This window comes from Lagopus leucura, unplaced genomic scaffold (assembly GCF_019238085.1).
Source record: "Lagopus leucura isolate 7727_CA_CO unplaced genomic scaffold, USGS_WTPT01 Super-Scaffold_739, whole genome shotgun sequence".
Lineage (NCBI taxonomy): Eukaryota > Metazoa > Chordata > Aves > Galliformes > Phasianidae > Lagopus > Lagopus leucura.
The window spans coordinates 3,436,560-3,463,573 of NW_024962255.1; the positions used below are offsets into that span (position 1 = coordinate 3,436,560).

At 38.0% G+C, this 27,014-nt stretch overlaps 1 protein-coding gene across 1 annotated transcript; it reads right to left on the bottom strand.

Annotated features, from left to right (window-relative positions):
- Positions 1-1,581: 1,581 nt before the first annotated feature.
- On the bottom strand, positions 1,582-18,422 carry MAT1A (methionine adenosyltransferase 1A). The gene is made up of 9 exons (XM_042863265.1): positions 18,084-18,422; positions 11,999-12,076; positions 11,054-11,176; positions 9,290-9,402; positions 7,562-7,705; positions 7,023-7,241; positions 4,001-4,183; positions 3,421-3,554; positions 1,582-2,348 (listed from the first exon to the last, which is right to left on the bottom strand). The coding sequence occupies exons 1-9, from the start codon at positions 18,175-18,177 to the stop codon at positions 2,246-2,248; spliced, it is 1,191 nt and encodes a 396-aa protein (XP_042719199.1). The 5' UTR covers positions 18,178-18,422; the 3' UTR covers positions 1,582-2,245.
- Positions 18,423-27,014: the final 8,592 nt, after the last annotated feature.

Genomic DNA, 27,014 nt, shown 5'->3' on the forward strand with positions numbered 1-27,014 from the left:
AAGCCAATGGCAGGGCCTCTGCTGTGCTGACAAAATATGCTTCCTTGTCCTTGTCTTGGAGAGGTCTCGATAAAGGGATGCAGGTAACTGTAACCCACTTCCACAAAACAGTTCTATGTCAGCATGAATGGTGACAGCCTTCTTAATCATAAAAATAATCCTGTATACATTCCTGTAAGCTCATTAGCCAAACAACTTTTTAATACCAAAAAAAGGCAAAGTTTGTGTTTCTAGGCAGACCAATAGGACCTAGCCCCAAACAGTTTACATTTTTGAGGCTTACACACACACAGCGATCTTGTTCCTTCTGTGATCAGCAATGTGCAGCTAGGAAATCACTTTTGCCAATTATTTAAGGTGCATCTGTACATTAAGGTATTTGTCTGCCAGAACATGTTCACGGGTCTAAAGAAGGCCATTGATAAACAATGTAAGGAGGTAGGATGCTACACACAAACCTACTACTTACTCTGCTCAACTCACAGTTCACCTAGCACATTAGTATGATGAGTAAAGCGGAAAAGCTTCTGGCTTGAGCAGACGTAGTTTTGTTTGTGACAGACCGAAAGAAGAGAATAAATGGCAGCTTTTCTTAAACAATCATCACAGTCATGCATTCTCCACCTCAACATCTGTTTGGATGACAATCTGCAATGAAAGTCAATCTGGAGAAAAATACGGGGTAGCAGGACTTGTCCAGGGCAGACTATCTAACAGGATGCCGTTTAAAGCATAAAACTAGAGTTTAGTGACTCCTGGAGCCATATGCAGGTGAACCTTGTACCGTAGCATTAAGTTCGTCCTTGTTGCCTGTTGACAAACAAAACTTTTCACAGAGGATAAAGAGGATAAAGGTCCCACGTCCTCCTAAACTAAACATGCCTGGGATTAATTTGTGGTCCTTTGCAAACAATTTACTTACTTCTTTACTTTATAGAATGGTATAATGCGATCACACAGCAACAACATCCTTGTCATCAGTTTCAATCACAACTAACCCATCATACTCACCAGGTACCCAGAAATGGTACAAGGCAAAGCAGCCACCATCTTCAGCAGCAGCAAGGGTGCAGGTACCCGGATTTAACAGCTGAGTACCTGCACAAATGCCGACATGCTTTCTACACAGACTTGCTCCCTTAGCTGCAGAGGGACGCACAGCCATCTAGTGGTTAGTTCTTTGATGAGAGACTGCTGGATAGGCCAGTGGTACAAATTTTAACCACGTAGTATATGTGTTTTTCTGATGTTCTGCAGTTATTTCTCTGCATTTTTTATTTTATTTCAAATTTAGATAAAATATAATACGCTGTGCAATAGACCTAACATTTGGGAGCAAATATTACTTTAGAGAATACTGTCAAGGGCAAACTTAAGAGTTTAATACCTTTTCAAGTTTCTATTAATGAGAAGGACTAAACAATAATCACGAATGTGGTGAAATATAAATTCATATCACAATTCCAAAAGCTATTAAAATTTAATCACGTTAATAAACAAAAATCCTACAAGAGTATTAAAGGCTAAGTGGAGAGGACTATTATACTATAATGTTAGAAAACAGGAAGAGACACCCTCACATGCATGGTAGGAAAAAGCTTTTTATTGTATGATTGTTTTATAGGAGAACACGTTTCAAAAACACAGGTAATTGAAACACAACAGTAACAGCACATACTTGGTGAAGAAGATTTAAATATTATGTACCTGGTAACATCTTCCACTAAAGAGGCCAAGATACAGTTATGTGATATCCAGCCTTCTCCCATCAAAGCAACCCCCAGCTGTACGCAGTGCTAACTCCAGTAAGGAAATTGGACCCCAGAATTTCCCATTGTCTAATTAGAGGTAAGAGATCTGCTGATCCTTAGTCAGTTGGGAAAGTCATCCATTCCTTTGCTCATGAAAGGTTTGAGGTTCAGCCATTGGTTTGAGTACCTGAGTCATACTTGACCTTTATCAAAGGAACCAATGGAGCAGCAATAAAAAGTAAACTGTGTTTTGTTGTCTTATGTTGATTAAAAACAAGATTCTGTCTTGTATATTTTAGATAATGAAGGACACCGAGGGCTAAAAAAAAAAAAAAAAAAAAAATCAATCTCCAAGAAAATATCCTTTCCTTTCTTTCCTTTTAAAATCTAAAATTCCTTTGGTTAAATACAAAGCTGTCAAATCTGATTTTTGGAAGCATCCTCATCTTAGTGAACTTCTCTTCCTTTTTGTTTTTAAAGATAGATGGCAAGGGTCAAAACACAAGCTTTTTAGGCACCTCCCATGAGAATTCGTTTCTTCCAAAGTGACCATAACATGCAGTCTTCTGGTAAATGGGCTTTTTTAGATCCAAATCCCTGTGTGAATAATTAGAAAAAACAAAAAACAAAATCACCATATAATATTCATAGTATTTATGAATAAAATCTTGACATAGATATCCAATTCATAACCTTCACCTAGGAAGCATATTCTAAAGATGTAAACATATCAGTGATTGTGTCCAAATGTAAACTGAGTCGCAGAATCACAGAACTCTAGATGTGATCTTGCCAGGGCAGAGTAGAGGCAGGGGAGCACCTCCCTTGACCTGCTGGCAACACTCAGCATAATGTACCCAAACCATACAGCTGACAACAAAACATACATGTGAACTCCTTAGGGCTACAGGAAATGTTCTTTTTATTGAGAATAATGAGTTTTAATAGAAAAGAAGTACATTCCACTCATTTCATAAAATTAAACCTATTTCTTTTTCATAGCAAAATAAGATAAAAAAATATTTTATATTGTAGAAGAAATGTTAAGTCACAGCTTGAAACAGTGACGGAGCGCCTGGTGTGAAGGCAGGGCCAACTCAGAGAAGCTCAGATGCGCTCAATGCAGCTCAGTGACCAGAAGGGCTGGAGCCAGGATCCACCCTTCACAGACCTCATTTAAGGGTTGGCAGGGGAAGCAAAGGGATCTTGTTAGAGCTCCCTATGTATTTGAAGTTTTGCAAAGGTAAGTAGCTTGCTGTGTTTTTTGTTTTTTTTTTTTTTCTTCTTCTCTGTCCATTTGTGTCATGTTTCAGTATTTTCTCTTTTGCTGTAGCCTGGTGCCTGGTGTTTTGCTTTTGTTCTGTTGTTGCTATGCTTTCCGTCATGTTATAGCTTTATGTATATCAATTCCATTTAGTATATTTGGTCAAAGGCTGGAAGTATATGAAACTTGAAAACAACATCTGTCATTTAAAAATACATGGCATGCTAGTGCTACATCAAAGCTATCAACTGTGCAGTCTGACAAAAGGTCTCTTTAGAAGTGCACAGAACAATTCTGAGCTGGCTTAGTAGGATCGTTATCGCACTGCTATATCTCACAGTTCTGCAAGAAAGCAGTTCTACGGTGTGATCATCAAGGTGTTTCCATATCTTTCTGCTTTCTTACCTGACAATGACTCCAGGCCGCAGATCAAAGTTTTTGTGCACGATGTCCAGCAGCTCTTTCTCTGTTTTTTGGGAGGTTCCATAAGTGAATAGTGAGATTGAGAGTGGTTGAGCTACTCCAATGGCGTAAGAAACCTATGGGAAAAAAATACACCATAGTTAACAAATAAGCATGGTGCTTCAGTGGGCAAGAGTATGCAGAAATCCAAGTATTTTTTTCAAGACCATTCTTATGAAGACTATGCCTGGTATTGGCACTACCTGTATTTGTAGAGAAAATAATCTTTGTAAACATTGAAGTTTCTGAATATTTTTTTTCCCTGTTACCTATGCTTGTCTCCATGACAGTAAGCATCAAAGTTAAGCTCAGTGAATGTCTGGAAAAGAAAGTCAAGAAAATGGAAGCTAAGCAGAAAGGGCCAGCTTCAAGGAGCTGTAATGTGTCTAACAGGAAGCCTTTCTACTCCCCCAATCCATCACCAAGACAGCTTCTAGTACAGTGTCTTGTATGATGTTTATTTGAGGTAAAGCTGGAAAGGGACAAGCTTTTAGGGAAGAGCACCAGTAAGAACAAACCATACCTGAACCAGAACACGACGACAGAGACCAGCTTTCACAAGAGACTTGGCCACCCAACGGGCTGCATATGCAGCTGATCGGTCCACCTTTGTGTAGTCTTTTCCAGAGAAAGCACCGCCTCCATGGGCTCCCCAACCACCATACGTATCCACAATGATCTTTCGACCAGTAACACCAGCATCACCCTGAATCAGTAAAAGAATTGGGCCACTTTACAAGGCATTTTATTATAACTCTGAAACAAGGCTATGCAGTCTTCAGAAGACTATAATGTATGAGGAAGTTCTCAGTTGTGGATTACTGTGTGATAGCTGAAGGAGTGGACTCATCTCACTGTGTTGCAACAGAGGCTATAAATGTTCTTTAAAGGCAGATTCGTAAGACAACCCTGTCGTGAATGGTGTTTGGTGATCAGACAAAAGATAACACAACTAGGTAGCTAGAGCATTCAGTGCTTGTTTCAAAAGTGTAGGAACAACATGGGAACCTTGGTTTAAATGTGACCTGTTTACAAGATTCAAACTGAATACGGAGTATTGCTCACAAAGTACACACTGTATTTGAACCACTGAGAGACTTTATGCTAGGTTAAAAATATACATATAAATAGACCAGTTTTTCATGTTTTTGGGCAAAATCTGAAGTTGTGTGACTAATATGCAATATTAATATTATTTACTGTTGCAAGGTATGCCTACGCAACCTTATATACCATTACACGGAGGCTGACAGTCAACATTTCTGATGCAGTATCATTACACAAACTGTCAGGCAGTTATGTGCTAGAAACACATGTCCAGCTTCACATTATCTGTACATTTATTTGAACTGTACATAATGGGTATGGAAGAATAGGCGGTTAAAGCTATCTTGATTGCATACTTACAAGTACTTGGGATTTTTATTCAATCTCAATTTACGGATCTTTTGCTGACCAGTTGTCTGACCCCAAACCTAATAAATGTTTGAACATCTGACATTCAGCCTCCACCTGTATGGGCAGGCTTGAAATTCTTTTTGTAGAGAATATCATGCTAGTGAAATTCAACTGCTGGAATGTTTGCATAGCAAACAAGTGGAAGGCCAGAGTTGTTCTTAGAAAGACTAAACATACACATATAAGAAAACCTTTGGCACAATTTTTCCCACTCTGTTAAGAATTTAATATGAAGGAACCTTTTGGGTTTCCTATAATTTGACTAAAACCTTAATTTCTGACAGCACAGACTGGCGCAGTGAGAGCACCTTACATGCCATGATGAGTTGACTGCAGAAATGACAGAGGAAGAGAAAGGGACTGGTAAAAAGTATAATTAGAAAAACTTATTTTTCAAGAGGCTGCGAGTGTGCTAATACAGCCTGCAAGAGACTTTAAGGAGAGCTGCAATGTCCTCACATCACCATCAGGTGATGCTGTTGGGAAAACTGTGACGCCTGTAAAAACAAGCTTAGAGTTCAAGCTATCACTGGACTTGGAAACAATGGGAAAATCCCAAGTGAGATTTAATTTCCATCCTTAGATAAACTGAGGTGAAGATGAAGACAGAATTCCTTAGCTTGCTTTGTTAAAAACAAAACTTACTGGAACCTGGAAAGCTGAAGATGTAACAGAAAGGGAAATATTTTTATTTTTTATTGCCACAACACTATCATAAATTGCACAAGCCCACTGATGATAGCGATTGTAAGGCCACAGACATGCAAGCAGTCTGACCCATACTAAGTAAGCTTAGCCTTGGTTCAAAAAGCTGCAAACACACACTGCAACATACGTGTTTGTATGTGCAAACATTAGGAAAAAAAGTTTCTATCAAGAGATTGCTGGCTGGCTTAGAAGTACTAATAATACATTTTTAAATGAGTACAGCTGAGTGCACACTTCAAGATTTTGTATGTGTGGTTGTCATTTAGCTTGTAGCTATGATTGCTGTACATGTTGTTGGTTTTTTTTTCTCCTTGTTACAGTTCAGTCCATTTGTCTGTAGCCTAAAACATCAACAATACACTATTACAGTGATATGATCGATTCAGCTACACACTAAGATTGTGCAACAATGATTAACTTCAACATTTTCCTGCCTGTTCTAATGTGAAGATGTAGAGCCACAGAAATACCTCTGGCAAACTCCAGTAGGTGAATGAATTTGAATGATAACAACCACAAAAGTTTATTTGGAGTTGCTGCGAACTTGAATCTAATTTCAGGAAGGGGCTTTGAAATTTTGCTGTGACAAAGGCAAAAACTTAGAGCATGCTGTGAAATTGTTTTAAAACCTTAATCTCAAAAATCCCAGTCCTACAGAGTGTGAAATTTCTGACTTATACAAGTGTGAGCTTAAATTATCCCTCCTAGTTCCCATGTTGTCCAGATAAAGCAAAAGCAATATTAGCCTTCTCACGAGAACAGCCTGTCATAGAATCATAGAATGGCCTGGGTTGAAAAGGACCACAATGCTCATCTGGTTCCAACCCCCTGCTATGTGCAGGGTCACCAACCAGCAGACCAGGCTGCTCAGGGCTACATCCAGCCTGGCCTTGAATGCCTCCAGGGATGGGGCATTCACCACCTTTTGAGAACAGATGAGCACCTCAGCTCTCATTGGTGTGGGACAGAATTATATAGGTCTGAAGATCACATTCGTTGTAAAAGATGTGAACCTACTGTTGTCCATCTCTTTCTGAGGCATGCTTTCCATGAGAATGGTTTGTTTGTCTCATACAGTGTTGGATTCAGACCTAAGAAACCCGGAGCTGGACTTGTATGTTTGATATTAATTTGACTCAGCTTATCTGCTGAAGTTACATCACAGAGAATGATGCAACCATGCCCTCAAAGCTCACTTTGGAATACAGCACACAAAACCCTGAGTGCCTCTCCCACGTACAGCCACAGTTAGAACTTCCACTAGTCTGCTTGCTTCTCACAACTTAAGAGTGGTTGTGCAGGGCTGGCTGAGCATCTCTGTTAAGGCACACAAACACTGGGGATGACAAGCTGATAGAAGCATCAAAGTAAATGCAAACCTGAGGCCCTCCAATAACAAAGCGTCCACTAGGCTGAAGGTGATAAATAGTTTTCTCATCCAAATATTTTGCAGGGACAACAGCTTTAATCACACAGTCCTTCAGGGTTTTGCGCATATTCTCCAGCGAAATGGTTTCATCGTGCTGTACTGAGATCACAATGGTGTGAACACGCACTGGTATGACTGCTCCGTTCTCCTGAATGTACTGAACAGTGACCTGAGCAAAGCAGGGAGAAGGAAATAAACAACAAAAAACATTTATTCCCTTGTATATAGTTTAGTGCTTCTGGCAGTCTGATGCAAGCTAACCATTTTCTGACAGTCAAGCAGGCTATCGTAAGCAGTGGAAACTCTTTCGCTGCTAATTGTAGCTTATTCAGTAGCAGCCTTGGTACTCTGAGTGCCTTTTATTTTTTCTTTAAAATTATATAATGTTTTAGAGAAATGAAATGGGATGATTTTCAAGGACAATCAGTAACTGATTGGATTGCTACTCTGTTGGTAAAGGAGAAAAACCAGAATGGCAGCATCTTTTACCTGTGTCTTGGAGTCAGGCCTCAGCCAAGGAAGCTCCCCGCTGCGCCTCAGCTCTGCTAACCTGGCATTCAGTTTATGAGCAAGAATAATTGTTAGAGGCATGCATTCCTCTGTTTCATCCGTTGCATAACCAAACATCAAACCCTACAGGAGGAGAGAAGAGACTTCAATCACTGTTGAAAAGCGCCAGAACCGAAGGCAATGAGATTTTGTCTGAAACAAAGAGCAAACAGCACCCTTGCGTTTACTTTCTACTATTTAACGTTGCAATCTAAGAAGCCTATATTCAGATCAGGTTCCAACATGCTGCAGTGAACAACCATGTTCAAGAAACAAACCACGTTCCAAGGATTCTTTGCAGAAGTCCTGAAGGTTTACATGTTCAGTTGGAAACCCAGACAAAAATGAGAAAGTTTGGGTGAAAAAAAAAAAAAAAAAAAAATCATTGGAAAAAAAGATCTGTTTGAGCTGAACAATTTCAGGACTGCTCTGTCACACAAAAGATGTTTTTACTACTCTGTAAAGACTGTAGAAGCTTAGACTGTCACTAACTCATACCAAAGCTCACATCTGACTTCTCAGAGGAATGCAATTTGAATGGTACAAAAAAGAAGTACGATTCAACAGCTATGGCACCTGAGTCAGATTTGCACTGCAGCATAGCATGCTTCTAGTCACAGCTTCTACTGTTGTTCAGCCCCAGTCCCTGTGTCACAGCACCATTTGTGAAGTAGGGTCAGTAGCGTTTTCTTTCTCCTCAAACAGCATATGTTGTGATACAAAAATAACGACTGGTAGCTATTCAGATACAATGGGAAAGGAGGCCATGAAAGTGCTAAGGAAAGCCAGAAATCTTTTTTGTCTTTTGTAGTCCTTTGTCCCCATGACAGCATAAAAGCATTTCAGTTTTTGTCCGCAAGGTGTGTTCTTTGTTTTTTGTTTTTTTTTTTTAAACAATATTAGCTTGGCTCCTGGACTCTGATATCCTCATTTATGGTTCTCAACAGCATCGTTATAAACTAGATATTATTACTAATGATAACTACTGTAAATGTTGAAACTCATTCATACAGGCATCCGTCAGATTATGGAGTTTTTATGTTAGCCTGTTTCACTTGGGAACACACTGTAATTATCTGCACATGTTATTTAGCTCACAGAAATGGAGCTTGGACAACTTTAATTACGTGGAATACCTATTATAATAAAACAGATCTCTGCCTCTGGGAAATAAGGGAGAATTAAAAGTACTCTGGCATATTTGCCTTCATTTTACTAATGCTGCAGACAGTTGAAACATTGCCTAATTTTTTGCTGCGTAAAATCTCGAGAGCTTTGTGAAAGTGCTAAGGTCCTTTGTTTATTTCATCTTACAAAACAAGTCTGGCTGCAAGATGAATGGTCAGAGGCATCCAAAGCCAGTCAAAAAACATACAAGAAACATAAGCAAAAATCTTTGTGAGGATCTACAGACTGCATCCTCACTACTACAAACTGACATAACTCTCCTGGCTTATGTGGACTGCCATAATAAAATCCAGCAAAAAGCCTGCCTGCAAAATACTTCCAACTGACTCAATAAGCATATGTTTTTTTATTCTGGGCTAGACCAAACTGGAAATGTGCAAGTCTTCAGATGGGTTTTGTTTTAAAAAACACAGTAATGATATGAGGTAATCTCTTTCCATTCAAACGTTTTGGATATATCAGGTGTGATGTCATATCTACCTGATCTCCAGCACCAACATCCTCTTCATCCCTGTGTAAATGAACTCCCTGGGCAATATCAGGTGATTGCTGTTCCAGAGCCACTAAAACATTGCAAGTCTTGTAGTCAAAACCTAGTTGAAAAAAAATAAATAAATAGAATAGTGACAAATAATTTTTTGTCTGTCACAGTTTTGTGGAGACAGGACTTGGACTTGATAGACAGTAATACAGAAGCAAGAGAACAGAATTTTCATTCTGAAGGATATCACATTTAGAATTCATCATCTAACTGCTATTTCTTGATAAATATTTGTCGATAGACCTTAATTTTGTGGCAGAGGTGGTAGGTTAGGCAGGATTGCCTCTATTGATTGTTACTGTTTGTTTTCTCTTGCATTGGCACCCTCTGCCAGTTAGGAACTGGAGATAAGTTGTAAAAGAAAAATAAATAAATGATAAGCCTCTCCCAAACAAACAGTATTCAAAACCTCTGTATAAATTCCTATGAGCTGATGTTTTCAGCAATTGAAGAACTTGCTTTCTGATATACGCGTAATACATGCAAAGCAGTGTTATGTACCTAACTCTCTCGTAGGAGTTCATATGAGAGAAAAAACAGATTTGAGTCTCACAGAAAATCTGGAAATGGGAGATTACTTTACATTACATTCAAAGACCAAAAGGAAGATTTAAAAAAGAAATGTGAAGAATTATATACAATGACAGGAAAGTTTTCCACCTTTCCCTGGGGTATATTAAGAATAATTTGTATTTCTCCAAATTTAGCATTTCCTAGAAGTGTAATTACTGCTATCATTGAGTTAATAAATCACGTATACATGTCCATATGCATATGAGTCACTTAAAGAATCCTCACCACCCTCTTTTAGATAAGCTATAATGAGATGAACACTATATGTCAGTATGCAATTTTTTTTTTATCTTTACCTCTACTTTCATATAGCAACTGTTTTTCTCTGCATCTGCCCTTATAATTTTGGCAGTTAAAATAAAAATCAGATTTATGAACTAATCAATTAGCCAGTATATTCTGAGAATCCTGCTGCTGTGTCGTGATGGAGGCAACCTGCAGATGTGCTGCTGTGATTCTCTCCTACAACAATCTCCCTGGAAATTATACAGCTATAAAAAGATTGCAGCTAACAACAGTTTTTAAATAAAAGCCTAGGAAAGGTACAATTATTGTAACAGTATTCTTGGAATATCTGTATCATATTAAGAGATTCGTGGCAAATCCAGCAGTGGAATATGTCCTGTGTTTACATTGTTTTGTCTTTTTTATCATTTTACAAAACACGGATCTGCCCTGGACTGCATGTTCCTCAGTGTGGCCATTTGTTCAGATGCTTTGCACTGTGAGAGTCTCCCAGTAATTCTGGATGCCGCCGTAGTAGATATATGTAATAATAAACCTAAGTTTCTTCTTCCTTATTTTCCCCACCAAGACGCATCTACCAGCTTGTCACATAGCAGATTCAAGTTCTCACAAGTTTACGTTAGTGGTAGATTCTGTGGCTCAGGTTCACAGTTCAAAGTATATTCTGCCCACTCCCTTTCAGTTTTAACAAACATACAATGTTTTTTTCTACTTACTGGGATAAAGCCAGAAAGTGTTTCACGTGGCACCACGTAAGCAGCTTTCACACAGGATATCGAGTTTTTATCAGGCTTGCTAAAGCCCACATAAAGAAGTGCTAACAGACCTGGTTTGCAGTTGCTTACTGCTTGCTCTTCAAGGATTTCAGGAGTTTTTCCACCAACCTTTAGCTGAGTCATCATAGCCAATGTGTCTAATTGCATCTCGGACAACCCTCTGGTAATCCACAATAGCATGAGATGTGATTTCCCCACAGAGCAACACCATTCCTGTTTTACATACTGTCTCTGAAAACAGATGAAAACAGCATTACAGTAGCAGAATAATCAGCCCAATAAGACAAATAACTATGTCTGTGATTATGGTGATTTAGAGAAATCTACCAGATATATACCATCTTCGTATTTTTATGCATTTTTTTTGCAATATTTATCTCCTTCTACAACCAATTTCTTTACCACGTGTGGGAAAGTGAATGAAAAAGTCAATTACGTCCAACTCAAAAATGTGAAACTCAAGCATTCAGCATAACTGAGTTATATGTAGAGATGTTCAGGGAAATGTAGTATTAAACCAGGATTTCCATGTCCACTTAATCACTCTAAGACACACAATGAGGTTAAATAATTCTCATCAGTGACCAACTGTTCTGAGAACTTGCCTCCAGCTCAAGGAGAAAGACTTTAAAGCTGAGGTTTAGTTAAAAGAACTGAGAAAATTAGCTGAGGAATGATGGTACAACTCTTTCTGAACAGATAATAAGCAGTCATGGGGACTAAGACTTGAAAATTAGTACTTTATTAAATATAATAAATGTACTGTTTAGAAAGGCATTCAAATATTGAATGATGAAATCCAATGCATTTTTTCTCAGAATTTTCAGTCCACACAGAAAATTAACTATTCTACCCTTCTGAAAGTAACTACCTACAGCTGCTTCAGCCTTTTTAAGAACTTCTGCTGTTTCTCCTCATCTCTCACTCTCTTGAAGACTATATTCTTCATACAATTTTTGAGAGTAAAATGATTTAGCACGTGACACCAAGCTCTTTGCCAACATATTAACAGTAAAAGAACAGTGGCTGAAAGCAATGCAGCAAACGACTTACCACAAGCAACTTTGGCATTTGGATCCTGTTTGAGATGGGCATCTAATACAGCATCACTGATTTGATCACAGATTTTATCTGCAAGGCATTAAAACTGTTGTTCAAAACAGGAATCTCAGTACAAAACACAGACCCTTTGCATCTGTTTGGATAGACAGGAATTCTTACATTGCTTATTGAAGTATTTAAGCAAACTAGATAGAAAGTCACATGCAATATCATGACAGCAAGACAAATAGATAGATCAAACAAGGAATGTACTTACTAGTCATAAACTACTACTACTTATAACTTAAAATCACTGAGAAACAATTGTGTTATGCATAGAGTTCTGATATGAGTTACCTGAGAGGCTAAGAGGTTTTACTGCTTGCCTCTTCTCCGCCATCACAACCATTACAGCACGCAGTCCACAGCAGCAGTATGATAAAAAGGTGATATTATACCACTAACTTCCATCTCACCAGCAGAAAGTTACAATGTACCTGAATAAGGCCGCTGATAAAGCCCGATGAAGAGTTCAGATCACAGATTAGATAACTAATATGCCAGTTATTGCACGTATTAATCGCTTCAATATGGAAAGAATGAATACAAAAGATGATTAGTAAAGGTAAGCTGCATTTGAACATTCTGCCTCTCAGGAATGGAGCATGTATTACTAAATTTGGGACAATTATTACCACACAGGAATCAGACGCTATTCTTGTAATTTATTTAGAAGTCCAAATGAGCTTTGCTTAGGAAGATTAGGGACAAAAGTAGCAAGACTTTGATTAAAATGCTTGCTCTCTTCAAATTTTCCATTTTTTACTAGACAATAAAGCCATATTTTCAAGCATTAAAGCAAAAATTATAGATGAAAATAGTTGTTTTTTAATACCTAGGTGCAACAACAGAGTAACTGAGACAGGATGACCTTCTTAGTGCAGGTCCAGAGCCCTGCAGCAAACTCCAAGTATTAAGAAACCTGTAAAGTCTTTTTTCACCACAGAAAGTTTATATGGCAGGAAAAACATTTCTCCCTGTTCTTGTCTCACATGAAGCATATCTTCATCTGCATTAGATGACAATGTCTCATATTAGTTAAAGCTCATTGTATGCGACGTACTGCTTATTGAATGCAATCTTCCTCAAAAACTCAAGAAGAACACAAGTAATCCCTATGGCTAATTCATCCTCATTTCATTAGCAGCACCCAGCCAGTACAAAGAGCTAGACATAGATTTTGTGGGTTGAAATTGATTTCTGAACTAGAACTCCCCTGAAATGTCTCAAGGGATCATTAGCTATAGTAGGCAGACTGAGAAAAATGTCTCAAAATCAGGAAAAAAATATCTTACAGGATGAAATCATTCAAGCTCAACTTAGTTCTGAAAGGCTGAAGGAAAGGTAAGCTACCCCAGAAAATCCTAGTGGGTATTGCATGGGGCTCTAAAATCCTGAAAGGTAATATGCTGAGGAGAGTTTCTGTCCGATGGATGACAATGTGAGTAGATTTGACAGCTGGAGATTGGAGAAAAACAGATAAAGACTGAAAAAGTCAAATCTTAAGGGTAAGGAACCACTAAAGCCATTCCTATAGAGCTGTGTAGTATGCATGGTTCCTTCAAGACTGGTTAAAAATTGAACATCTTTTTAAAAGGTAGAAATGGAATTCAACCATGGTTTGTTTAGTTGCGTTTGAAGACTTGTTGGATGAAACATCATTACCTGTGTAAAATTTCTACCAGAAATCCCCTCTGACGCACGTGAGAATTTTAATCATTGAAAAAATCAATTAGAATAATTTATAATACCATGCTGATGGTCTGATTTTGGATTAAAATAGATTGAGACAAATCGTTTTGGTAGTTCATTCAAAAATGGACGGCTGGTGCAAGAACCAACAGTCCTAGTGCAGTTAGGTACTTTCATTGACACACACAGGGGCAGCTATCACCATTCGAATGAGAAAGCAAGCAGGATGATCAGCTGCTTAACACATATGTCTATTAGTAAAGGTCTCTAATGTAAAATAAAACCTGGCATTTCTATTTTTAGTGATGCTTAGCAGGCTTTGTGTGCTTTTCATTCTGTTATTTAAATTTATCGTCTCAACTGTCACAGCTCTCTTATAGCTGCTGAATGTGACAGAATATGTTTGTATTTTTTGTTGTTTTTTTTTTTTTTTTAATTTTAAATTCACATAGTGAATTGCTACCAGTAAGACACATACTGCAAAAACAATGCCTAGCCTGAGGATTTCTTGACTGAACAGGAAGATATTAGATAACTGTGAATTCTTATCTAGAAATCCAATCACACCACAGAGCTAGCCTTGTGGCAGAGATGCCAGCTAGCCAAAGAAGCAGCTTTTGATAGCTATAAAAGGGATGAAAGCGTCTGATGATAAACCATACTGAAATGTTAAGTTGCCAAATTGTAGAGTAAAGAAGGTATTCAACAACAAATGTGATCTCCACTGACTGGGAGGATCTCCAAAGTGTTTTGCATAGTGGACTAGAAGGTTGTTGTGTAAATCCAGACTACAGTAAAAGCACAGCAGTTGTAAGTGCTATCTCCTTAAAAAAGAAATGCTCTGTAACTGAAGACAGTTCTCAGGACTCTCCATACATTCATCAGAAATAAAACCTATGAACAGCAACAACCAAAACTTTAATTCAAAAAGCTTCACCCTTTGAAACTGCAAACAGGTACTACCACACTTCTAGCTTTAATCATGCAGTAAATATCATAAACATCAAACATTTCAAACCTAAGGTTCATTTTCTTAAAAACCTGTGATTGTCGAAATAACTTAGGGTAGCACAAATTTTAATACTTTATTTATGTCAACAGCACTCGAAGGTGAAATTATGCATTCAAAATATGGTAAACTGAGCAATTCCCAGGATCTTTTTGTGCAAAATTAAAAGTTCATAACACAGATGCCTATCTTGAGCACGTCACTGAAAAATGAGCTTTCTACCAAAACCAAGGTTCATTGGAAAGACTTTGAATAGCTGAATTCCACTGCTTTTCCTTCCTTAAAAGACTCTTGAGGACTACTTGTTGAAAACAGCTGCCACACTTAGTATTAACACTGCTGCAGTGTTAAAACAGCTTTTCTTACATGTTCTCTTGTTCAGTACGCAGTTTACTGAATTATTACATCAGACATGTGAGCATCAGCTGACTGGAAAGATGTGCACTTTCTTATTTTTTGGGGGGAAGGGTTTTGGGGTGATTTTTCTTCTGTGAATATTGACACAAACATTTTTTACTACGGTTAATAGTCTGAGAGTGCTTTTAGCAAGTGTTCTCTCATATTTTTAATACTTACTGCAAAGCTGAATGACATTCTGTGTGCAGGCAAATCCACCTGGTGCCATGCCAGAAAGGGGAAGGAATTAATTCTAAATAGTTTGGCACCTGTAAGACATTGTGGGTCAGAGTAGCACACAGTGCCTTTCAAAGCACAATGAAACCATTGTGCAGCACAGACACTCTTCTCCTGGATGAAGAGAGAACCTATTTTATCAGAGAGGTTGGACTAGATGATCTTCAGAGGTCCCTTCCAACCCTTACAGTTCCGTGAAGCAAAGTGAAGAAATGACAAAAAACAGCCAAGAAAAGAAAATCTGCTATTCATGTGCTTTTATTACATCAGAAAGGAGGAGGTTACGTGTAAGCCTGCAGAGAGTTTGGAATTTGCCCTGCTAAATGCCAGGATTAAAGACCTTCTGGAAAGGAGTTCAAAACTTTATGCTCAAATCATTTTGAAGAAGTGGGTCTGAGAAGGTGGGATAAACAGATTTCTCTGGATTTTTTTCTTTGGGGAGCATATATAATGCCTGTGTATATTAATCACTGCCAGCTATTTACTTTTTTTCAGCTATTCTGCAGAACTTGGGCTTCTTAAGTACACACAGCTCAAAAGCATTGTACAGATACAAGGCTGTTGTCTTTATACACAAATAAGTAAGCATGCAATTTCTTCTGCTTTGTTTATCATGAAGGTATATGTGAGAGCATTCAACTCGACTGTTATAATCAGAACAGCTCAGATTTCTACCAGACAAGGATCTGGTTCAGGATCTTCACATAATACCTTTGAGCAAAATTATGCTACCACATGCAGAAAGGAAGTAATCAGGGACATTCAAATTATCCATTGATAGCAAACAGAGGTACTAAAAACTCCTAATAAACTTCTAGCACTACTGATAGCAAAATCAAAAGCCCAACTGCTGCCTCGAGCACTGGCCCCAGTTTTAAGAAACAATCAAGATTTTCCTGGGAGACAAAAAGCTAATGGTATATCCTTACGTCTAGTGTAAAACCACAGACAGGGAAAACGTCCTTTGGTCAGGTTGTAAAAGTCAGTTTGCTATTACAAACTAGACCTGTTGCTGAGACCAATAAGACCTACTGCTGGACCGTGATCAGGAACAGCCAGAGTTATTTACTGTTATCCTGCTATACTTGATCTGGAAAATCTGGATATTTCTTTTCCCATAGGTGTATATCAAAGTGTATATTTTTTAGGAAAATACACCACCGAAAAAGTTAGAGTAAATGTCAACTTTATACTCTCTGCTCTGCAATAAAGCTCTTTGGGTGTGTGCATCTCAGAGTACCCAGTGATCCAGCAGTCTCTGGCAGATGAGACGATGGTCACAAATCTCACTGGTGGTAACATTTTGTCAAAGGCCTGGCAGGTATTTCAGAGATGGACAACATTCACAGGACTTAAAAGAAGACCCAGGAAAGTTTGTGGAAATAAAAAAGAAAATCTAAGTAACTGAAACCTGGGTCATATTCTAACACAGGAACCAAGACAAAAAGGGACCTGATAAAGAAAAGAAGCTAATGGACAAATAAAAACCTGGGGCTGAGCTGAACTATTTATCTTCCTATTTGAAGACTTACCTTTTAGAACCTTAAAGAGATTAAAAAATGATCAGAATAGCATTAGTTATGACTTGTCATCATCAGAAAAATCACTGTCAATTTAAGATCACCCTACAGCATGCTATTTTTCATATGCAACTATGTTGTTCTGTGGTTGCTGGATGTAATTATACACAAATTTGAGATGGACTTACGGACGAAGGACTGAATATGGTTGTCATTTTCTGATGGTGTTACATCAGAAAGAACTCCAACTTGCTTAACCTGAAATTGACAGCAATGGACTCAATTGCATCAGCCACAGACTTGACCTGCACTAATAAGTTAATATTATAGAGGAGTATCAGAATTACAGACGTTATATTCTCACTGCTGACCTTTATGTTCTCTATGTTATCCCACCCATTTACGATGTAATCACAAGAAAAAAAAAACACCTTGCTATAGCAAAAAGTACGTGATACCACACCGCCTTCTAAAACAAACATGTTTTTCAGGACATCAAACAGTCTGTTGTCCCTTGGACTCGTTTGACATAAAGTACGTGTTTTGGGCAGATGACCATTTGTTTCCAATAAAATTGAACTTATCTCTGGTGACCATATATACATTTTAGCAAATATCTGCCCACTATTTGCTTAAGCAATTCCATATATTGCATTAATACCCAGATATTGAAATGGGAGAAAACATGTCAGCAACTTGGACATGTGCAGATGCAGGGACCACCGATTTTTCAAGTCTTTAAAATAGACTGCTTATGGGTGACAGTTTTAGAGCACAGCCTACATGCAAGACAGTTTCACAGTGCCCATAAGGATATGGAATTTGAGAGGCAAGCTATGTACTCTTATCCATATGTGAAACTTGAGCCTATCAGAGGTACAGTAATGCCTCCACAGTAATACAGAATAAAAAAGCAAATAAGATGAAAAGGAAGGAGTAGCAACAAGGAACCCCACTGCCCTCCGCAGGGTAACACACCCAGCAAAGGCACAAAAACTCCTGTTAGAAGAACTCTAGTTGCAGCGGTTCTATAGTCTACATGGAAAGGTCCAATGGAAATGTAAAAAGCACCCTGTTAAACAGACTTTCTATAATAACACTAATAGCAGATTCATTCTTCTTCGGACTTTTACTTCAATGAAAGTATTTTTTCTTGAATGCATTTGCCATAGCGGCTTCTTACCTGGATGTCCTTCTCCTACTGACTCTGATGTGAACATGAAAGCTCCTTCATCATCCAGCGTGTGATCGCATAAACCATCCACTGGCCCATTCATGGCTGTGATGTTTTTCCTGATGGATTATTTTAAAAAGTGGTTGAGGATTTCTGCCTTCAGTGCCTTCTGTTAAAAGTGAAGGTTCTTTCTGAGCAGGACTGCCACTGTGTTCACTCACTACCTGTAATACTAACTCAAATTTTAGTCTGTGAAATCAGCATGGGCTTGTATCTGTGTATGCATGCAAGGAGTACGCATGTGCCTGAAGTCTGTATCCCTACCTAGCCTGATCTGTCAGTCTCTGGGCTGCTCCTATATATGGAAAAGTGAAAGTGCCTAGAAAATCATGTGAGGAAAATGGAAGAGCCCATTTCTTGGCAGGGGAGTTAGTTAATTTGGGGATATTTCACTAATTAACTCAGTTCTTGGAAACACTCTGGATTCAACCCGTGCAAGATTAAGTATCGTAGGAATTCAAATGAGCGTGAAGTAATCCAGGAGTACTGGTGACGGTTCAGTTCAGCTGCTTCTCCACTTTGCCTCTCCCCCAGTTCTGGGACCTATGCTGTGTTTCCAACCGTGTGTTGTGGTTTCACAGGGATAGATTAAAAAAGGGTAAATGCATGCCTTTCATAGAAAAGACTGGAAGAAGTTTGTTCTGCATTCTGTAATTGTATTTTCCTTTTCCTTTTTCACCTCTGGAAAAGTAGAATTCTCTCCTAAAGTATTTTTTTTTTTCATTTTCATTCATTACTCCTGTGTGTTTGAGACACGAAACATTTGATAAGATACAGCACATGACAAATTTCTCGTTTATGCAGACCTCTTCTTGCAACCTTTGCTTTCCTTTTCATCTGCCTTCTCTCCTGTTAAGATCCATCTTAATTTTCTTCTTGAATAATACCTTCACATTACATTCTGTAGTCCTTAGAAATAGACTGACTGCCTCAGCTGAGAACTCAGTACTCAGTTCCACTACGAAAAACGACTTCAGTCAGATGGCTAGTGTCTGGGATATGCCGGTGGTATGACAGGTATGAAGGCAGACTGCATTTTGTGGATATATGTCTGTAAGTCTGAATGCAAAAAAAAAAATGCAAACATACCTATGAGGCAGACCCAGACCATGCCCAGCACTACTGCACCATTATCAATATAGTAATAATAATAATAATAATGTTTATTTGTTCTTAATTCATTTACAGAAATTGCTCTAGCCTCAGTTTCAGATCAAGCTATAGATCTAATAAAACCAAATTTTCCCTTCACTGAACACTAAGTTATACTCTCTTAATCATTCACTCCAACATTACAATACAACACCTGGTATTTGGATTGAAACAAATAACATAGCACATGTTCCATAGTCCTGAAATGTTGACTGCAGTGACATCCTCACTACTCTTCTGTTTAAAAAGTCAGTTTACCTCCAACTCTTCATGTTATTTTAGAATACCCCTGTATACGGTCCCTTGGACTTAAATTTCTGCGTTGCCACATATTTATGTAAGAATTCATTAGAATTTTCACTTTCTACCTACATTCCTGAAAATAATAACCAGTTTCTGTGAATGTTCACCAGTGATCTGCTGCAGCATTGGTCCACCTCTAATTATCACGGACATGGATTAGTCTTTTTCCAAACACGCTCTCTTGGTTTTCTATTGCATAGAATTCATGTCACAGGACAAAAAAGTACCAGTTGCACTTAACAATGCAGAATTCACACACCAGATAACATGAGCCATAGCTTTCTGTGGAGTAAATTTTCATCATTCCACTGACACTAAGATTCCATCCCAGCCTGAATATATCCTGCATTGATATCACAGAGAAAGATAGAATTAAACAAAACAAACAAACAACAAAAAACAACAAGAAATGAAGATCAAAGAGTAACTAATTATGTTAACTTTAGTTAATGCCTAACATTCAAAAATTATATTAACTTTTAAAGTAAAACAATGTCAGCGGCATGCATGTGTTCTTAAATGTAATTGTTCTTTTCTATGGAAGTACAGAATGGATAAAACACCTCTGACCAAAAAAAAAAACAAAAACAAAAACAAAAACATAAACACAAGAGTTTTAATTCTGATTCTATGGTCAATCCTCCAGCAAAAGAAGACAAGATCGAATATTCTCAATCTGCAACCCTCTTATTCTGTATAAAAATAAAAATTGCAAGCTCTTAAAATGCTAATTAGTGCAATTAATTGGACACACGAGCAGTGAATTTGCAGATCTGTTGTTTATCCTGCTTTTGCAGTTCCTTCTTTTGAATTAGTTTCTGCCTAGTTAAACACACTGGTCTGTGAGACCTTTGGGGGGTCAGCCTTCATTAAATAGCCTCTCCGCAAATAGTGCTTTTTAGAAATGCTGCACAGCTGCATTTCACATAACTCATGTAAAACCTTCATTTGGAACTGCTTGCAGTCGCAATTTTACTATCAAGAGCAACACATTTGCTATATGGCCATGAAGCATCTCAGCATGCTCTTTTCTAGGACATCTTCCAGGACTCTAAATGAGCGTAGGGTTAGGTAATGTTTAATTTGGCTTCAATTCCCAGACTATTTGACTTGCTAAATATTTGTGAAAAGCTAAGATAGAGCTCTAACATCATACAGTTTTGGCACAGATCTTCTGCCTATGAGAAGAAAAAAAAAAAAAAAAAAAAGTTTATAGTAAACAAAAGATGGATATAAGCATTTTTTTTTTCCCATTGCATTTTACACATAGAGACTCACCTATCAATGCTACCAATGCAAATGGCTTCCAACATTTCTTTTTACTTTCCTGCATAGTCAACAGGTTTGTGATACCAAGCTCTAGCAAAGTCAGTTTCTCTGTAAATCTCTTTATAAACCCTATACAGCCTATCACTGTGTTAAGTATCTTTAGAGTATATTCCATGAGTTTTACTCAGAAGATATCTAGTGGCAGAATTTTCTCAAGCTGTATAACTTCTGTGCTTTGAAATGAGGAGAGAGGTAGAAAAACTAAGGCAAAAATAGCACTGTCCTCTGTATTGCTGTACCTATTTATTCATGTTAACAAGATCCACTGGAATAGCAAGGCAGCTCTTTCTATTAATTGGAAGAGGCTGGTACCATTCCACACTCTTGTTACTTTTATTTGTAGCAGTTCAGCAAAACTACTTCTCTTCTAACTACCTCCTAGTTCATGTAACATTTGTCACCTGTGAGGAGGCATGCTAGGTTTTATTGTAGCCTTGAGAAAGCCCAGGAAATAATGAACAAGATTTAACTTAGAAAATTACGACTGACTCCAATTGATGCTGCTGATTCTCTGGGCAGATATGACTGATTAATTGCTTTGACCCTAGACCTCTCAATGTCGTAGGCTCACCAGTTCACTTTACTTGCTTGCCTTGCTCTTTCTTGCCCTTATCTGTTTTTTCTCCTCTATCCTCCTCCCTTCTTCTTGTCTTGCTTATATCCTTCTGTTTGTTTAAGACACGTTTCCCTTTCTTCTTTCCTTTTCGCTTTTACTTACTCTTTTTACTCCTTTCTATCTCCCTACGCTTCTCTACTGATGTCTTATTTACATTATAAACCACTTAGAATGGAGCCTAAATGGATGAATTATATCTATAGAAATGAAATAAAATGAGCTTGAGTTGAATAGCTTACATGTAAAACTATCACTGCAGAAGGAGGGAAGATCCTCCAGATCTAGACATCCTCACTTCACCTACAAAAGAATCATGTTTTCTCTGGAAGCAATACACATTTAGACTCTATTCACTCATACTATTTCACTGCAGCAGACACTTTGAAGTGACTTCTTTCAAACAATGAGGAAACCGTATCGAGGACTCAGAAGGTCTTCCACATTATTAGAATCAGTCATGGTAAAACCATTCCTTAAACTCTTTAATTTAGTTCTCCCACATCAACTTTCAAAAGCTTAGTAAAACAAATTGATCTGTAGAGCTCATAGACTTCATAAGTAACATTCCACTATCATTAAAGGATCCAACCTCACACTTAGATTTAAAGACGCACAGAAATACTTTGTGCACACAAATAGCACACGTGGAAATGTTCTCCCAGGTATTTCTCTTTTGTTCTCTTAACTTCATCATCAGATATTACTGTACTCAAATTACCTGTTTAACAGGCTGACATGAGTTGTTCAGTATATTTGTTTTGAGGGAGGTGGGTGTTTTGTTTTTGAAGCTAATGTAAGGAAGATTTGTTTATTTGGGTTTATTCCTTCTGCATGAAAAATGACAAGCAGAGCAATAGAGTTTGTATAGCAGAATCTCAGCACAGATCTCACACCTGCTTCAGAACTCTCACCTCTATCTAATATTTTCTAAAAATGAATGTAGTTCAAGGCTTCTTGGATATGCAGGTGCAGAATTTCACTGGCCCATGAACGTTTAGGACAAAATCAAATATTACTGGACAGAAAAAAAAAAAGATTGTTATTATAGAATAGAAGGCAGTATGTGTTCTGAGTTGGGTGTTTATCACCTCTCTCCTTTTCACACTAGAACATGGGAACTCCTGTCACCTCTGCAGACCAGTATAAGTAATTCACCTCTTAACCACCTTGAGTTTTCTTCCAACTTTTTTGTGAATATCAATTCCAGTTACAGCTGTTTATCAGTGTGCATTTCATCTAACTTAGTCCAGAGCTGCTTTAGCTTATCAGTGATTCTCTACAATATTTCACATCTACGTTCCTCTCTATGCTCTAAGAAGTCTTTTCAGGTTCTTCCACAATGAATACCAAAGAATTTTCTACCCATTCCATATGCTTATTCTCTTCACGCCTCTTTGACTTCCAATTCTCCAGTCTGACACAACATTGAACCACAGAATGGTTGAAGTTTCTACTACAATCCGCTCCTCAAAGCAGAACAAACTTGAGCAGGTTGCTCAGTGCAACGTCACTACGTATGAAGGCTGCTCCAAAAGTAATGCCTCCTATTTTATGTTGGTTGTATGGCAGTAGAAGTCAAACGTTCTCACCAGTATTTGTTGCTGCATGACGGACAACAGCAGAAGAGCAGTCTGACAGAATAGTGTCTGTCGTGAAAATGCATATGAAGAAAAGGTATGGAAATGTGTTTCTTCTCCATGCAGAAAAAATTACATCCACTCACACTCATCGGTGCTTGCTGAACAGTTATGGAGACCAAACAGTGAATGTAACCACAGTGGGTGGTGAGGTGGTGTGTTTCAGCAGCGGTTATGGCAAAATGAAAGACCAGTCACATCGCAGATGGCCGTGCAGATAATTTTAAAAGTGCAGCATGCAGGCTCTTGCTCATCACTTGTGAAAATACATAGCTAGTAGTGGTGACTATGTTAAAAAATAACATTTTGTAGTTCAGAATTTGCTCCTTCAAATAATGTTATTGTGCTCTTTGTATCTATTGCAGTTTCCACAGAAATAAATAGGAGACACTGCTTTCAGAGTGACAAATGTAAATGATTAAGAAAATTAATTTCAGTCTTATATCAAAGGAAACAGAAGTCTTTTCTGGCAGTATTTAGCTAGAATAAGTTAAAAGTGTCTGAGTTTAACCTAATGTTCCTTGTCAGGAAGCCAGATTGGATTCCACAACTGTGTTCTTGCAGATAGGTTTCTGCAACATGACTTGATGTACTAGAGTCAATATTTGTTTCAAAGTCCAAAGACCACCTGTTCTGTAAACATCTATGAACCTCCACTGCAAAAAAACTCTTGGGTGAGGACTAATTGAATGCATCAGTTTATTCCCTAAACTACTGAGGAAGTAGTAATGGTTTACATATATACACTAATAATGTCACGAGACATGTAAATGCAGAAGGTTGTACAGATGCCAAGCTGCTAGAAGACTGCTGTGTTTCCCTAGCCAAATTGTTTTTGAGATACAGATCTATGACCGCAGTGGGGTTTAGTCTGGACAGGTGATTAGCCATGTCATTAACAACAGGGAGTCCTAACTATTTACTCAGAAAGGAACTATAGTTTTGTGCATATCTGATGTATGATCACACCCCATGCAAACCAAAATTAAGGGTTGTGCTCTGTTTCCTGTCAGATGACAGCCACCCAAACCAAACAACTGACCGTGACAACTGGAAAAAACATTCAGGTAAAATACATAGATGGCTTTCTGTAAGGTTAAAGGGAGACCATTTATAATTGAACATTTTTTCATTCCTGTCCTAGGCATAATTTCAACAACTAATGGGTTAATTTATTAAATTTAACAGAAAGAAAACAGAAAATAAGGTACTATTAAATTCCGCCTTGTGGCACTGCTCTGAGGAAATAACACTCCCAATGAAAATAGAATCAAGGCCTCATTTAACTTTAATGAAAGCAGAATTTAGTCATCAAGGTACCTTCAGTTATTTCCTAAGGATCACATCAAAGTTGTTGCTTCATGGCCTTGGCACATATTACATAGGTCACTCTGAAAGCAATGTCTCCTATTTATTTCCACGGAAATCAGAACAGATACGAAGAGCACAATAACACGATTTGAGAGAGCAAATTCTCAGCTACAAAATACTATTTTCTAACATAGTCACCACCATTAGCCAGTCATTTTTGCTAGGGATGAACAAGAGCCTTCATGCCACACGTGAAAATCTGCACCAGTGTAGGCGGCCCACTGTCACCGCTGCTGAAACACACCACCCACTGCCTCGCCATGCTCACATCCACTGTTTGGTCTTCAGAAACATTCAGCATGTGCCAATGAATGTCAGTGTTCCATTTTTTATGCATGGAACAATTCAATGACACATCTTTGCTTCATATGTCTTTCCATGTCAGACGTCATTTTGTCAGATTGGCCTTCTACTGCCATCTGTTACATGGCAACAACATGGAATGGAATATTGGTGGGAAAGTTCAACCTCTGCTGTCATACCACCAATATCCATCTTTGATGTTGTGGGCCAACATAATATAAGAGGAGGCACTACTTTTGGAGCAGACCCTATAGTAATCCATAGTCACCCATATGTGCACCGTGTATGGAATCACAGAATCATAAAATCATTTTATGTTAATTTTGCAAGACTGAAAATGACAGCATGATGCTGTGAGTTTCAGATTCTGGCTTCCATCGTTATCTGAAGAAAACAAGATACAAAATATATCCCACAATTTTGTTAGCCATTGTGCCTATCAATTTCTTTTCAGAAACACTCCTATCATCATTGCTGTAGAGCTCAAACAAACTACCAATGCTCTGAGATGTGCATGCAACTGCTGAATACATAACCTCATTGGCCACGTCTTTCAGAACCCCTCTCAGCCTGACCTGGTCACCAGAATTGGTTCAGCTAGGTTGCCATTCAAGTACTATTTTCACACACTTGAGCTGGGCAAATATATTAGCGAACAACAAACATCATTATCTTTCATCAATGTCTGATAGATTTCACCGCACCTCATCATTTAGCAGTTGCAAATAAACAAGTCCTAAATAAAACACAGCCAAAACATTCTTAGATGTCTGCCTAACCAGAGGATGCTAGATAATGGATGAAGGGCATGTAGCATCAATCAAGACGGAGGCATAAATGGTACTAGACAAAAATACAGACAGTAACTGGGGCAGACAAAAATTTCCATGGATTCCTATTCATAGATGGAATATAGAATGGAAAAATTCAGTACCATCAAAAAGATTGTCAGGCTTATAGACATAATTGCCATATCATTTATTTTGCTGCTCAGTGTTTTACAAACCCTCTGCCCTGAAATTAAGACTCAGGATTTTTTTTTTTTCAGTATATGTCAGATTTCTAAATAAAAAACCAATGATGTTTCACAGTGTGCTATTGACATTTTAAATCGTGTTCCAGAAAGACTGGCTTGATTTTTTTATTAGTTTTGAAATACATTATGGCGATGAAACTCTGGGGAAGAGCAGCAAAAGCTCACAGGATCCACAGGGTGAGATCAGCCGCTTCCCCCCATGATTTCTTTTGTTTTCCAAAAATTAATAAAATTATGAGGCTAAAAATTATTTCATAGCCATCTAAAAAGAAAAAGTGTAGGAGACCTCTGCAAATGTCTTTTTTTATATTCACATAGATGTAATTATATGCATAAACATTTTTTTTCTATAGCATGAGGAATTTTTTCCTATGTTTTCATTTCTAAACAAGTGTTTTGACATCACGAGCTGCTTGAAAGCACCTAATCATGAACACATGTTGAAATGACATGTATGAGTTGCAGGTGTTTAGAATAATTAGACACTAAATTACAGTTATGCTGGGTGCTCAACAGAGTCATGTTCTCCATGCCATTGTTTTTGCAACTGAATGCTTATCATGAATGAATGAATGAATGAAGTGCAAATAATAGCCTTTCAGAAAGGAAAGTTTTATAAGACAAATGTAGAATTATCAAAGTTGAAAAGTATAAAAACAGAAAAAAGATAATCTTTTATTGATCCTCTCAAAATGATTGGTTATAGAAATGTATGTATGCACTGGTTTCTTACTCTGTATGTTCTCTGTGACTGACAGTCCAGTCACTCGCTACTGGAAAATACAGTAGAATCACCAAAGAACGCTGAGACTGTCCAGACGCTCCTTCAAGACGTGTAATAATTTTATCTTTCTGTACAAGTGAATATTTAACCTTCTGCCAAATGGTACTAAGCCTGCCTGAAAAGTGGGACTTGTGAGGTGACCCTTAACAATAGGAATGTTTTTAATGAAGAAAAATGTCAGGATTAAGAATGTCATACCTTTTCTGCCGTAGTGGAAATGCTAAGTCATAGCCTGAAGCAGTGATGGAGCACCTGGTGGGAAGGCAGGGCCAACCCAGAGGAGCTCAGGTGCACTCAATGCTGCTGAGTGACCAGAAGGGCTGGAGCCGGGATCCACCTCTTACAGACC